At 55.5% G+C, this 12,523-nt stretch overlaps 5 protein-coding genes across 5 annotated transcripts; 1 reads left to right on the top strand and 4 right to left on the bottom strand.

Annotated features, from left to right (window-relative positions):
- Positions 1–1,568: 1,568 nt before the first annotated feature.
- On the bottom strand, positions 1,569–2,873 carry VDBG_06476 (predicted protein; the record flags this gene model as incomplete). The annotated part of the gene is made up of 3 exons (XM_003002868.1): positions 1,569–2,029; positions 2,106–2,275; positions 2,866–2,873. The coding sequence occupies 3 exons, from the start codon at positions 2,871–2,873 to the stop codon at positions 1,569–1,571; spliced, it is 639 nt and encodes a 212-aa protein (XP_003002914.1).
- A 2,266-nt stretch (positions 2,874–5,139) lies between these two features.
- Positions 5,140–6,095, bottom strand: VDBG_06475 (predicted protein; the record flags this gene model as incomplete). Its single annotated transcript, XM_003002867.1, has 3 exons — positions 5,140–5,355; positions 5,461–5,520; positions 6,018–6,095. The coding sequence occupies 3 exons, from the start codon at positions 6,093–6,095 to the stop codon at positions 5,140–5,142; spliced, it is 354 nt and encodes a 117-aa protein (XP_003002913.1).
- A 1,015-nt stretch (positions 6,096–7,110) lies between these two features.
- On the top strand, positions 7,111–9,121 carry VDBG_06474 (predicted protein; the record flags this gene model as incomplete). The annotated part of the gene is made up of 5 exons (XM_003002866.1): positions 7,111–7,172; positions 7,456–7,716; positions 7,816–7,901; positions 7,993–8,056; positions 8,236–9,121. 5 exons carry the CDS (start codon positions 7,111–7,113, stop codon positions 9,119–9,121), a joined length of 1,359 nt encoding a protein of 452 aa, XP_003002912.1.
- A 536-nt stretch (positions 9,122–9,657) lies between these two features.
- Positions 9,658–10,579, bottom strand: VDBG_06473 (conserved hypothetical protein; the record flags this gene model as incomplete). Its single annotated transcript, XM_003002865.1, has 3 exons — positions 9,658–9,862; positions 9,931–10,234; positions 10,291–10,579. 3 exons carry the CDS (start codon positions 10,577–10,579, stop codon positions 9,658–9,660), a joined length of 798 nt encoding a protein of 265 aa, XP_003002911.1.
- An 810-nt stretch (positions 10,580–11,389) lies between these two features.
- VDBG_06472 (conserved hypothetical protein) lies at positions 11,390–12,320 on the bottom strand (the record flags this gene model as incomplete). Its single annotated transcript, XM_003002864.1, has 2 exons — positions 11,390–12,118; positions 12,198–12,320. The coding sequence occupies 2 exons, from the start codon at positions 12,318–12,320 to the stop codon at positions 11,390–11,392; spliced, it is 852 nt and encodes a 283-aa protein (XP_003002910.1).
- Positions 12,321–12,523: the final 203 nt, after the last annotated feature.

Raw genomic sequence — 12,523 nt, 5'->3', positions numbered from 1 at the left:
CTGGTCGGCCTTGGGTGCTAGGTCTCTTCGCGTCAAGGACGATGAGCTCGAAGACGAGGATGCGCCTCCGAGGTGGGTGGTGCCTGCCCGTGGAGGGACCAACGTGTAATGTGAGTGGCTCGTTGCTGCCCCGGGTGGACTCGACGCCCATCTTTTTGGCCTTGGCGCTATGACTTCATGGTCACGATAAAGCACCTTGAAAGCCAGTCTCTGAGCCGTCTGGGGGCATTGGACTGGCTGGACCCAGCCCACCTGCCTTCCTTGTACCTGACCCCCCGCAGGCGTGCTCTTTCGGCCCAATGGGCGGGGCACGTTGAAACTTAATTGGGGCCTCAAGGTCTTCTCTGGGGGTTCAGTTTGGGGTGTCGCTCTCCTATGAAGGGGGCTCAACGAGTCGACGACCGGGATGGGGGGCTGCAGATGAGCACGGACTTGACGGTCGCAGAAACCAAACACGACGTCAGCCTTGGCGGCTCTGCTGCGGAGCCTGTCACTGGTTCTTCGGCGCGCCTTGGTGGGGGGTGGCCGCCTGCAGCCCCACATCCGATCTTGGACGTCTCCTCGCCCGCTCCGGGTGTGGGTGGTGGGCAAGGAACAGAAGAACAAGACGTGCTGGGAGTGCGCCGCCGCCCACACCAGCGCCTGCCATACACGGCCCTGTCATACACGACCCTGCTATATTCGGCCCATTCAACAGTACGCAGTCTGCCTACACGTCGCCAGCCTTAGCAACGACCTTGCGGCTGCTAGCAGGTTTTTGCTGTCTTGGAAGACCCTCAAAGTCGGCAGTAAGTCAGGGGCAAGGTCCCCAAAGTTGGGTCAGAGGGCAGGTAGGCAAGCAAGCCTCGGGTGGGTTCTTTCGGATCCCAGAGAGTCAAGATGCCAGCGAGGCAAGGCTGACCGCCAAAACTGCTGGCGAGGTCGTCAGGCGGAAAGGATGGAGGAGAAAGCACAGACAGCTGGCATCCCGCCGCGATTCCGCCCGGGTTCTTCGGTTCCCCTCGTATGACACTCTCCTTTCCTGCCGCCGTTCCGCCAACTGATCACTATGAATACCTGGAACAATTCTCACTTCTAAGTACGACGCCTTCGCATTCGTCCTCGGATCAATCAAGCTCTCGAGGGTCCTGAACGCCACGCGTGCCCTTCGGCCACACGATCTGGCCGACGCCGAATGTCGTGTTTCCGCTCGCTGCATGTCTCATCGGGCTTTCTCCTCCCACGCGGTTTCAAAGGGTGGAAGGGGGTTCATTTGAACTCCTGAATGCGAGGTCCTACCCAGATGCAACCCCAACAAATGCAAACGACTCCGGCGGTTATGAACCCCCTAAGCTTCGGCTCCATTCCTCACATTCTCCATTTCCGAACGAACAACACTGGGATGCAGCACAACAACATCCCGTTGCTTCCAGGGATGCAACAGTCATCAGACTTGCATGCCTGATGGCTGCCCAGCGCACAACGAAACATGAAACTGAAAAAAATACTCGTTCTGCGACCCCTCGATCTCCGCATCCCCAATCATGGCCACCATGAGAGCGAACTGTTGCATTTGATGTTTTTTCCCCCTAACCCGGAGTCTGCAAAGGCCCCAACCAGGCAAGCATGTCAAAATCGGTGCGTTTCTGTTGCCTCTCCTCTCCTCCCCTCCCCGCTCCTGCTCCGCCGGTTTCACTTCCTTCTTTCTTCGTGTCATTTCCATCCCGGGCGATGCTCCGCTCGAGTGGGGCCGCTCCTCTCCTCCGGTCGTTCTCGGTGTCGGCCTGGAGTGTCGCTGCTTCAGCGCGCATGCCACTAGCGCTGAGGGACGTGGGAGCGTGGCCGTCCCTGTCGAGCGATTGGATGATCGGAAAGTTGAGAATGAGGTCTGTCGAACAAATCATCCACCACCTTGATAAGGGGGCCCGCCCTGCCTGGGTGCTGCCGCTGCCACTGCCGCTGCCGCCGCCGCCGCCGCCGCGGCCATGGTGTCCTGTGCTGGGTGCCGCCTCAAAGCTTCCGAACCGGTCTGGATTCTCGGCAGTGGGCCCTGCAAATTGAGGCAGTGCAAAGGAAGGGTGGGAAGACAAGGAGCCGTAGAGAGATTTGGCGAGTTTGGCACGCACAACCAACATTGAGTCGGCAGCCGCACTCCACTTTTCCCCATCTCTGCATCTGCACCTTGACAGAAGCGTCGTAATCCAAGTCGTTGCGTGATTGCGGAGGCAGGGTTCCTAACTGGTTCGCGGAAGGCTTGGGGAGGGTTGCCCTGCCTGCGGGTTTTTTCAGATAATGGCTGTTGGGAACCATGGGCAAGATGGTGAGCCATGTACATGTAGAGCTCGCATCTATGATGTAGTGCCCCAGATTGGGGCGAATCCGGCGGGGGAATAATGATTGCACACACACCAATCCTCCCATTTCGTAGATACTAGGAATAGGACATGAAGAAGTCGACTTGTGGTCCTCGAAGTAGCCACCACGCATGATGGGCTGCCGAGACGATGGCCAAAAAGGACCTGGGGTTCGATGGGTCGATCGAAAGGGGGTTAACTTCATCTGCAACCCGGATCGCATCGATCCTCGCTGCTCCTGGCTCTGGCTGCCGGGTTGAGTTGGGACTTGACCTGGGTTTCCTGGCGCTACGATGGGTCTGGCTTAGCGCGAGCCGGCCGGACGGCGCCAAGAGATAACCTTTGCAGGGTGCGTGTCAGCGGCATCTTGAAGCGCGGCGCTATCACCAGCACTACTACACGAGGCAGGCGGGGTTAGCTGAAGAAAGCAGCCAGTCAGAGAGCCCAATCAGCAAGAGCCGTTGGGTGCACTGGCTGGGTACGCTGGGTTGGATGCTCGCGCCAAGACGCTATGTTGATGAGATACGCTTACAGAGTCATCTTGCTCACCTCGGGCCTGTCGCTACGGTGCTGAAGTGGCGGGGGGCGGATGTACAGGTAAAAGTGATAAGTAGTCACGCGGGTTACTAACGGCGAGACCGGAAGTTCGAGCGCTGGTCATGAATCGAAGGAATACTTGGCACTGGCTCTGAGAAGGAACAACAGAGCACGTGCTGCAATGAGTGGCAGTAAAACGTCCCCCTCCTGACCCTGAAGAACCCCCCAAAATGGCCGTGGCTCCATTTTTGGTGATTCGATGGGCGGGTCGTGCCTGCGACCCCGCGACAAGCCATTGTAGCCATTATGTAACGGGGGCAGGTGGTAAATCTCGGCTTGAGCGTACCTGCCCAGATTTGATGGAAGTGAAAACGACATCAGAGACAGTCATGGAAGACTGGTCCAACATGCACATCCTGTACCACAGGATCCGGGTCCTCGGCCTGTGTGAACGGTCTGCTAACACAACTCTTGGAGGCCCCCGCAAACCAGATGACATGAAGGGAAGGGGGGTGGGGGGGGGTGAATACTGATTGACGAGCAGCGACCCCAAAAGTTTACACCAATCAACCCAAGCCCGTGGTCTGCAAAATCATCCTCCACCCATCGATCCCATCGCGGCATTGCCGTGTCCTCTTGGCATGGCCATGAAGGCGAAGTCGGCTCGATACGATGTTGAACCACCACCTCAATGACTCTCTGGCACCTTGCCAGCCACTGGCCGAGCCTCAACCTGCAAGACATGCTGCTCAGGTGTCGTCATCCGGGAACATGGGTGGCAACTACACAAATTGCTGGCCTCAGCCTAATGCCTCCTCACGGGTGACGCGGGCGGCCCTCAGTCCCCACGGCCGAAAGCTTCGTCATGATGCCACATGACCGGGGCATAATACCTGGGTTGACCCAATCGTCCGTCCAATTGAGGGTCCTGGGAAGAGACCCAGCGAGCGGCCAGCCTCCCCGCCCCCTTCACCGAATGTTCCATGGAAGCATGGAAGGGCTAGGTACGTACTCGAGGAACCCGTCAGATCAGCCTCTGCCATTTTTGTTCCAGACTTCCTAGCGTGGTCGGCAACTCAATTCGATGGGCAATCGGTGAGATAACCTTAACACGACCGCCTTTCGAAGCACCTGATGCACCTCGAAAACCTTTCCCACCGTGTGATTTGCCTCACGAGCACATGCAGAGGTTTTCTTCAATCAACGTCACACCATTTGCAGCCCATGTCGTAGTCATCGGGGGCAGAAATGCGATGGCTTTGACGGATGCACCACCCCGCGGGATGGTCGCTACATCATCTTCCATCACGTCGCGATCTGCCCCATTAGGGACATATCACTGGTCTGCGGCGATAAAGGGAAACAGCCATTTGGGCTTCAGTGCGGGGTACAAATGGCGACACATGCTGTCCCTTACGGAGGGGCTGATCCATGGGGCAGCCTGAGTGAAGTTTTTTTTCACGCCTCCTACGGCACAGTCACATAGATGAGCCGACCACAGCATATGGTACCCCTCCTCGTCGCTGTCGATAACCCGTCCAGGAAGGTCGGGCCCGGCGATTTGTCGAATGAAAAAGATTTCTCTTAGTCAACGAAGCGATGTGAGCCATGTAACAATCGTCTGAGACACAATCCCCACATGTCTTTTTCCTGACCTACCTCATCCGCGACGACTCCGACCGCGACGCATCGTTAAACTTGGTTTATTGGCTAGAGACAGCACACACGCGAGGCACGAAACATCATCGGCAAATTTCGGCTACCGTCAAAGTTGGACGGACAAACGATATTTTACCCTTTGTCAAAAATGGGGATCTCTCTTCACCGCCGTCACATTTCCAAGCATTGTGCCCCAGTATTCCTACCGGCGGGCTCAATGCCCAGCACGACGGCTTCAGTTTCATCCCCCTCGGCCAAGTCAAACCCACCATGTATCCTTTCAGTGCTTTGAAATATGCCCTTGGAAATTCACCATGATTGTATGGGCACGCAGGAGCCCAGACAGCGATGTCGGACACCTCATGACGGGTCTCAGAAGGTTGTCAGTTGGTCAGTAGATGTCCGTCTGTCCTGCAAGGCATCATCTTGCACAACAGATTGAAAGCTATTCTAGACCAGTGCGCTGTTGATTCGTTTCCTAACCCCGCCATGCAACCTTGATGGGCGTTTGTCTGCCCGCAGTCCAGAGGACCTGCCTACCTTAGGCTGGCACCCTCCATGTATACACGAATTATCGCAATCAAGGATGGCTAAACAAGAATAAAGATAATCAATCGAGGTGCACGAGGACCCTGAGCTGAGTTCCAGGTGTCCCCAGACTCGCGGGGTTAGGCACAGGACTAATGACCAATAGATCAGCGAGCCACACATTGGTCTCGCTGCCGAGCAGGGCCTGGTCAGGCGACGGATTGCCCAATCTGGCGCAAGGCTCCCGGCTTCCGCCACTACATAGCGAGAGCAAGGCGACACCCCCTCTCAAGCCAAACTGCAAATAAGAACGAGAGGGGCATTGCACCCCCCGGAGGAACCCTCCATGCCGAATGAGAGGACCGTGGTCCCCAAACATCACGCAATGACGGGCAGAACGTACCATATCAGCGAGGGAAGAGGGGAAAAAAAAGCGCACGGGAACCCTGTCACTACGGTCGGACTTCAAGTAGGTCAGCAATCAAGCAAAATGCAAAGCGGAGAGGCCAACAGGGGTAAAAGTGTCGCCAAGGGCTACCGTCGGGCTCGGCGTTGTCTTGGGATTTCTTGGGGTTTCTTGTCGTGATGGCTTGCTTGGCGTTCATATTTGATGCACCCCCGTCGTAGACCCCCAGCGTCCCGAGATGGGTGGAAGAGACACCCCTAACGAACCCCCTTCATCCTCGGGATCTTCCTGACCCCCTCAGACTATGCCAAGTCCGCCAAGCGTCGCCAAGATCATTCCCTCCAAGGACGCTGCCCCTCCAACTCTGGCTGGCCAACGCCCCGGGGAGATAGTCTGTAGACGCTACAGTGTTGAGGGAGGGGATGTTTTTCTGCACGATTCTCTTGGAAATGCTACCTGTGGGTCGACCAACGACGTCACAGATTCAGACGCCATCCCTGCTTAATACTGCTGAGCTGAGCTTGTGCTTCTCTAACCCACACCTTGACGCTCACCTCCAACCAGGGCATCACGGCCAAGAGTCTTGGCTCGGCCACCAGGATGAATGGAAAGAGGTGGAAAAGCTTCGACATGGTTGTGGGGGGCTTGCGATAGGCGTCATGGTGCTGCGCATGGGAGGGGGGATGAGGTATGCCGTGGCACATTGTTGAAGCTTGGTATACACACATTGGCAAGCCAAGCGGCATGAGCGATACGATGCGCCCGCCCGGTCAACTGAGGGTTCGAGACGACAAACTTTAACCCTAATGGCGATGAACAAGGAGGGCCGTCTGTGTGTGAGGAGGGTGGTGTGATGAACCACGCGACGCATGGGGTGGGATGAGGGGGACATGACTACCCATCTCCTCCCATCCGCCCAGGGAAATAACCTCGAGACCGGCGGCATCGCGTCCTCATTCACAAGCCAGCGGCCGCCTGACCTCTGGGCTCCAAGCAGAGCGATCATTGTATCGCCGACTCGAGGACGCGCAACCCCGGTACAGCCAGCTTGTCGATATAAGTACAAAAACGCGCCCAGCAGGAAAGGACACAGTGCCTGCGTCGTGAGATTCCTCCGCCGACTCATGTAGGCGGGCATTCTCACGACGGGCAAAACGCGGCATCAGGTTCCACGACGCGTATGCATGATTACTGCTCGCCCGACGCCGCGAAAACCTCAAAGTCACTCGAATGTGATGGTATCATCTGCCAATTGCTTACCTGTACAGTCTCCCCCAAAACACGAATCGAGTGTAGATGCCGACCTAGTCGTCAGATTCGCATCAGCACAATAAGCCAAAGGGCGAGGCCGCCATGAACGCGGTTCTCGATCCCGGCCACGATCCACGACAAAACACTGACGATAACGAGCCGACCGCCGCCGATCCATACTCCTCATCACAGGCTCCTCGACGATCACTATCAAGAACGAATCGCGTCACTGGCGCAGTCCACGAGCTGGACACCGCCCGCAGAAGAGGCGAAAATCAGGCCAGGAGCACAGATAGGCGCAGTTGAGGCGCATTCGAAGTTCCAGGGCCGATGCGCGCCTCACGGACATACCGATCACATGCCCCGACCAACAAGACCTGAACAATCAATCCTCAAATGGACCGCACTGGCATCGTGCTTCTCGCACTCGCCGCAGTCATCGTGACCTGTGGCCCGTTGTATGTCACTGTTTCTTGATTGAATTGGCTTGTTCCGCTGCCTCTTCGTCTTGCCAGCCATGACCCTCACACAATTCTGTGCATGACCCCCGCGCCAGGAACCCCGCAGTTGACAAAATCCAAGATCCCTGGCGACTGTGGGCGTAGCAGTACCGACAGGTCTCGTGACCGTTTCTTCTGCTACAACCCCAACTCCCATCCCTCCTCAATCCCCTGGCATGGATTTGAAGGGAATCGCAGCAGCCGGAAGGCGCCAAGCTGACTGATGTGTCGGATATTGTAGGTGTTGCGTGATTTTCGCGAAAATACGCCGGCATCGCAAGTCTCATCCGGGGCTCCGACAACTCGCCAATGCGCGCAACCAGCTCACGGCCGTGGGAGGCTGCAGCAACAGCCTGGGCGCCGAGAGGTTGGCGGGAAGCGGGTGGGGGACGCTGGGGGACAGGAGCACCACCACCGCCAGTGGCATCGGTGTTGGAGTCGGCGTCGGAACAGACGGCGTCCTCGTCGAATCGAGAACACCCCAGGGAGCCAATTCTTCTTGGTCAGTCCCTGCGTTTCGTTCTGTCAAGTCCTTTCTTTTTTTTTTGGCAGCCATTTGCGAAAAAAGCGGCAGACCATGCGGCAAACGAAACGACGCCAGCGGTCTTCCCTCCGGCCGCACGGCTTGGTCTCGCATCGTCTACTTGGCGGTCTGGTCAAGCCGACCGAATGACCTGCTCGATTGGGGTAAGTTTGAGGGGCGGCGGACCACAATTTCTCACACTTTTTGTATTCTCGTGAGGAACCAACAACATATGGGGAACGACTCTGATATCAGGTGAATCCCCGAGGCGGCAGAAGACGTGCCAAGCCGCTGGAGATCAGACAGGTGATGCATTCAAGTGAGTGGCAAGTGAAGCCTGCCGGAAACACGATGTTTGTGCCTTTCTGGATCTTGCCAGCATCGTAACACGATGTTCTCAAATCTACATCTTGAAAGGGTTGCAAGGATCGCATTGATTTTGATATGGTTTAGCTGCTTGTTCCGCCAATCGACACGTTGCTAATTAAGATCTGGCAGTCCCATTTGCCTCGGGTCGCTCTCATCCTCTGACACCAATTTTGATGTGAGGAGTTCACCCAATTCGCCGCATCTAACAAGATTGCCAACCACGGTCAAGCGGAAGACTGGGTGGCGGGCAACATCTACAGCACAATTTTCGGGGGCTGGAAGCAAGTGTGATGCAGCACCAGAGATAGTCCAGGAGGACAAATACTCGGGAAACGCGGATGAGTCAACTAGCATTGCAGGCAAGACGCACTTTGTACCTGCGGCTACAGGATTGGCAACATCCCTAAGTCCAACACGATTGGAGACGACCATGCTGGCAACAGCATCAGCTGAACACACCGTGCCCTGGTCGCAAGCTGGGTCTGCTGAGGAAAATCGCCTTGGGCGAAGGCGTGAGGATGACGATATCACTGCCGCGCCTCCTTCGCCTCTCAGTCCGAAACGGGTGACCAGGGGTAATTGCACCGAGGCCAAGGGCCGCGATTCACGGCCAGTGTTGAGTGCGATGCCCGACGATACTGGGTTGGCCAAGGAGGGCGGTGCGCGACAAGGCCCGCTGCTTCAGCCCGACCATAGCCCAAGCCTGCTCACAAACGACAACAATCAAAGTCTTTGGCCTTCATTCGCATTTTGCGGCCTCACCGCGAAGAATCGCGAGAGATCACTCGAAAACGAAATTCTAGTCTTGCGTGGATGCCGGCATAGCTTCCACGCCCGCTGCCTCACGTCGTGGTTTCTCCAAGATGGCTTCAACTGCCCGCTGTGCCGGACACCCTTCTGGATGCAGCCTGATGCGATGGCGCGCGGCGGTGCAGCGGCCCTCCGCACGCGGGCTTTCCACATGGCGGGAGCCTGCAGCGTAAAGCGCGAGCAAGCGAACTGCACAACCCCCTGAGAATTGACCTCGTGAGGAATTGTCATTAGAGCTGCGTGATCACATCGGATTCACCCACTTTTATCGTCTTTGTCAATTCGCCGGTGGATTTATCATACCCGTTGTGTCAAAGTATGCTGGCTCTGGATATGCGTCGTAGCTCGACGACGGTTGTCCGCTGAATACAACTCTCAACCGAGAACGCAATGTAAAGGGGTTGACCGGCGTTCTTCGACTTGATCTGCGTGACTGGATGTCTCAATGGCAGTGTTTTGTACATTATCTACGTTTCACAACAATGAATTTTGCCATGTTATGGCAATTTATTTGCAAAAAAAAAAAAGAAAACAAAAAGGTACCAAGCCCACAAGCAAGAGCAAGTCTTAAGCCAAACCCCCAATACAAGGAAAAGGCGGGCTAGTCGGAAAATTATGAACACCTGAGCTTCAAAGCACGATACTGATATACTACCGTAAATTTCGATCACACTAGCGATTGTGAACGTTGTTGGCTCTGCTAAACACCCAAGTCTTGATTCTCATGGCGAGACTACATCTCTACCAGGGCTGAATCCCCTGAAGTGAAATGATCTTGCCAGCATCGGCATCCTTTTCGCCCTCTACGACTTTCCTGATGAGTGTCGCGCCGACCGAGGGGTCGAGCGCCCCATGCCCCTTTTTACTGTCTGAATAGCCTCCAAGACCTGTCGCGAGAAATCCAGGCGAGACGCACCAGACCTTAACCCCGTCGCTGCCTAAGGTCCTGTGCCATTCGCTACGGCCATGTCAGTATACGTGTCTCTAACGAGGTATCATCAGTATTTGGCGTACCGCATGAGCATATTCATCCCCGTCTTGCTGCACCGGTATGCTGGAAGGTCGAACATCAAGTTCGTCGCCTTGGGCCATCCCTTGGCCGGCGGCTGGTTGAAGGGCATAGCGAGATTTTCCGATCCCGTCAGAGTCGAGGTGCCGCTCGCGATGAAGATGATCCGGGGATCATCAGAGGACAAGAGGAGGGGGGCAAACGTCATCGTCACGATGTGTGCACCTGTCGTGTTAACGTCCCACGTCTTATTCCAGGCTTCTCTGACGGACAGCTTTCCGAGAGAGATCTGCTGATCTAGCTGGGTGCCTGCTTCAGGTTAGTGGTGAGACCTCTGGCGGGGTAGGCCCTAGTCCTTCACTTACCGGCGTTGTTCACGAGGGTGTCAAGCTTGCCAAACTTGTCCTGCACCCATGCAGCAGCCTTCTCGATTGAAGCGTCATCCGCAACATCGATCTGAACGGAGTACAGAGTGCTAGACGTGCTCGGAAACTCAGAGGTGAGTTGTGTGATGGCTTTGGTCGCATTGTCGAGGCTGCGGCTGCCGATGATGATAGAGTATGGTGTCCCGGTCTGGAGGAGGTTCCTCACAAGCTCGAGCCCGAGGCCCGTGTTGGCGCCCGTGATGAGAATAATCTTCTGTTGAGTACTCATTGCTGTAGATATAGTCTGAAGTGCTTGAATATGCATCACAACATCATTTGCTTGCGGCTTGGCTCGGTTTTTGTACAGCATCTCAACCGCGAGCACGGCGTTAGTTCTCCGGGCTTAAGTCCGGCAGATGGGGGTGTTGAGGTCGGAAATCGCAACCCGCGATCTATCTCCGTGTCTTGATCACCAGAACTCCTCTTGAAGCAACGGACGTGTCGGATCATGGCTGCATCTGGGGTCGCTAGAATTCAGGTTGAGCGGGAAGTTACAGCAAAATTACGCTATGCACCTTTACACCAAGGGGCAGCCCATTCTGCTCAACCTTGCCGGTAGATTTCGGCGTTCCTGGCTTCTCGCCTGGATAGCCGTCTCATCCAGGAAGCGATGGGCGCGGAAATTTAATCACAATGCATTATGAGCCTGGCGTTTGATGAGTGTGTTGTCTGGTGACGGCCATGACTTTTGTGTGTCTGGCAGGGGTTGAGGGTCGATGACAGCCTCAGCAAGTGAAGGTTTCTCCCACCATCACAACAAATTATCAAGTACAGACACCCACGAGCGGGTTAAAAGAGTTGGTTTATAGAAGTAGCATTCCTGTGTCTTGTCCGATTCAGTCAAAGTACATCTCACCGGTCGTGGTTGACGTGCAATTTCTTTCTCCGTCGACCTCGGCAATTAGTGGGGGCAGCTTAGCATCCTCGCCTCGAGGGACGTGATGGGGATGACGATGTCACAGATGCTACGATGTAAGACTTTTGCATTTTATTTACACGGTTAGGCCCTGATTTAACAGGTGTACTTCCACATGAGGCGTTAATAAGCACTGTTGTACCAGCCCAGCGCTGCTGCTCCGGGCTCGAAGGACAAATGAACTGCATCCCATCCAGCCTCCAGTCTTCCGATTGGCAGTGCTTTGGTTCTTGATGCCTCGATTTCAACCAGCTCTGCTTCGTTCGTCGGCAACAGCCCGACAAGAGCCAGTACCTCCTCTGGTCTTATGGTCCTCCGGTTGTTCTTGAACACGTACCGGGCTACCGAGGATGCAAAAACCGCCTTCAACTTTTCCTCGGCATCCTCTTGATCATCACTCTTTTTCTCCGCAACTTGGCTTTTCTGCGAGCGCCCCCCTTTCCCGGGTTGCATCACATACTCGGAGGGCTTAAATTTGTCGGCGCGTACAAAGTGGGTGACGACGTAGAGCCACTTGTCATCCCACGAGATGATTCGCGTCCACAGCTCGTATGCCTGGTACGGCTTGATCTCCCTGCGCCACGTACACGTGGTGCCTCCCAATATCATGGTAAAGTGCCTGGGGCCGGGCATGGGGTTGAAAGGCTTGCTGAAGAGAACAAGGCTGAAGTTGCCTCTCGACATGTCCATATCGGTAAAGTACGTCGAGTTGGACTTGTGGAGGTTGTAGTCGCATTCAAGCGCCGGCGACCGCGTTCCACTGATGGCGGGGAGAAACAGGCAGCGTGGTGACAGGTGTTTACTCGGGGCTCGGTCGGTTAGGCGACGGACAAAGGCACGCAGAAATCGGAGCTGCGACGCATGGATTGTGAGAAAAACAGACTGGGCAATTTGCATTTCTCGGGACTCCCTCTTTTGAGTATTGACTTACAAACCACATAAATGGCAAGCTTTTGAGGTTGGCGACGGCGAATAGCACGGCTAGATTCCGCCAACTTATGACGGAGGCGGCTGCCGTCCAATGCGCGGCAGAACCAGACCAAATAGATGACATCTTTGCGGCTCGGGACGGCACTAACACTGGAGTTGCGTGCAGGTGTTTCTAGTGATCGAATGCTCGAATTCGGGCCAAAACAGGACTGCCAGGGCAACATATCATTGTAGATGGTCTACTATATAACCTAGCTGCCTTGAACATCTTACGTCTATTGAATAAGGCAAATGAGTTCTTTTTCCCTCTTTGTTGAGGGCCTCGGT

Source organism: Verticillium alfalfae, genomic scaffold (genome assembly GCF_000150825.1).
Source record: "Verticillium alfalfae VaMs.102 supercont1.8 genomic scaffold, whole genome shotgun sequence".
NCBI classification, from domain to species: domain Eukaryota; kingdom Fungi; phylum Ascomycota; class Sordariomycetes; order Glomerellales; family Plectosphaerellaceae; genus Verticillium; species Verticillium alfalfae.
The sequence above is the reverse complement of the archived record's forward strand: the minus strand, read 5'-3'. Positions and strand labels throughout refer to the sequence as shown.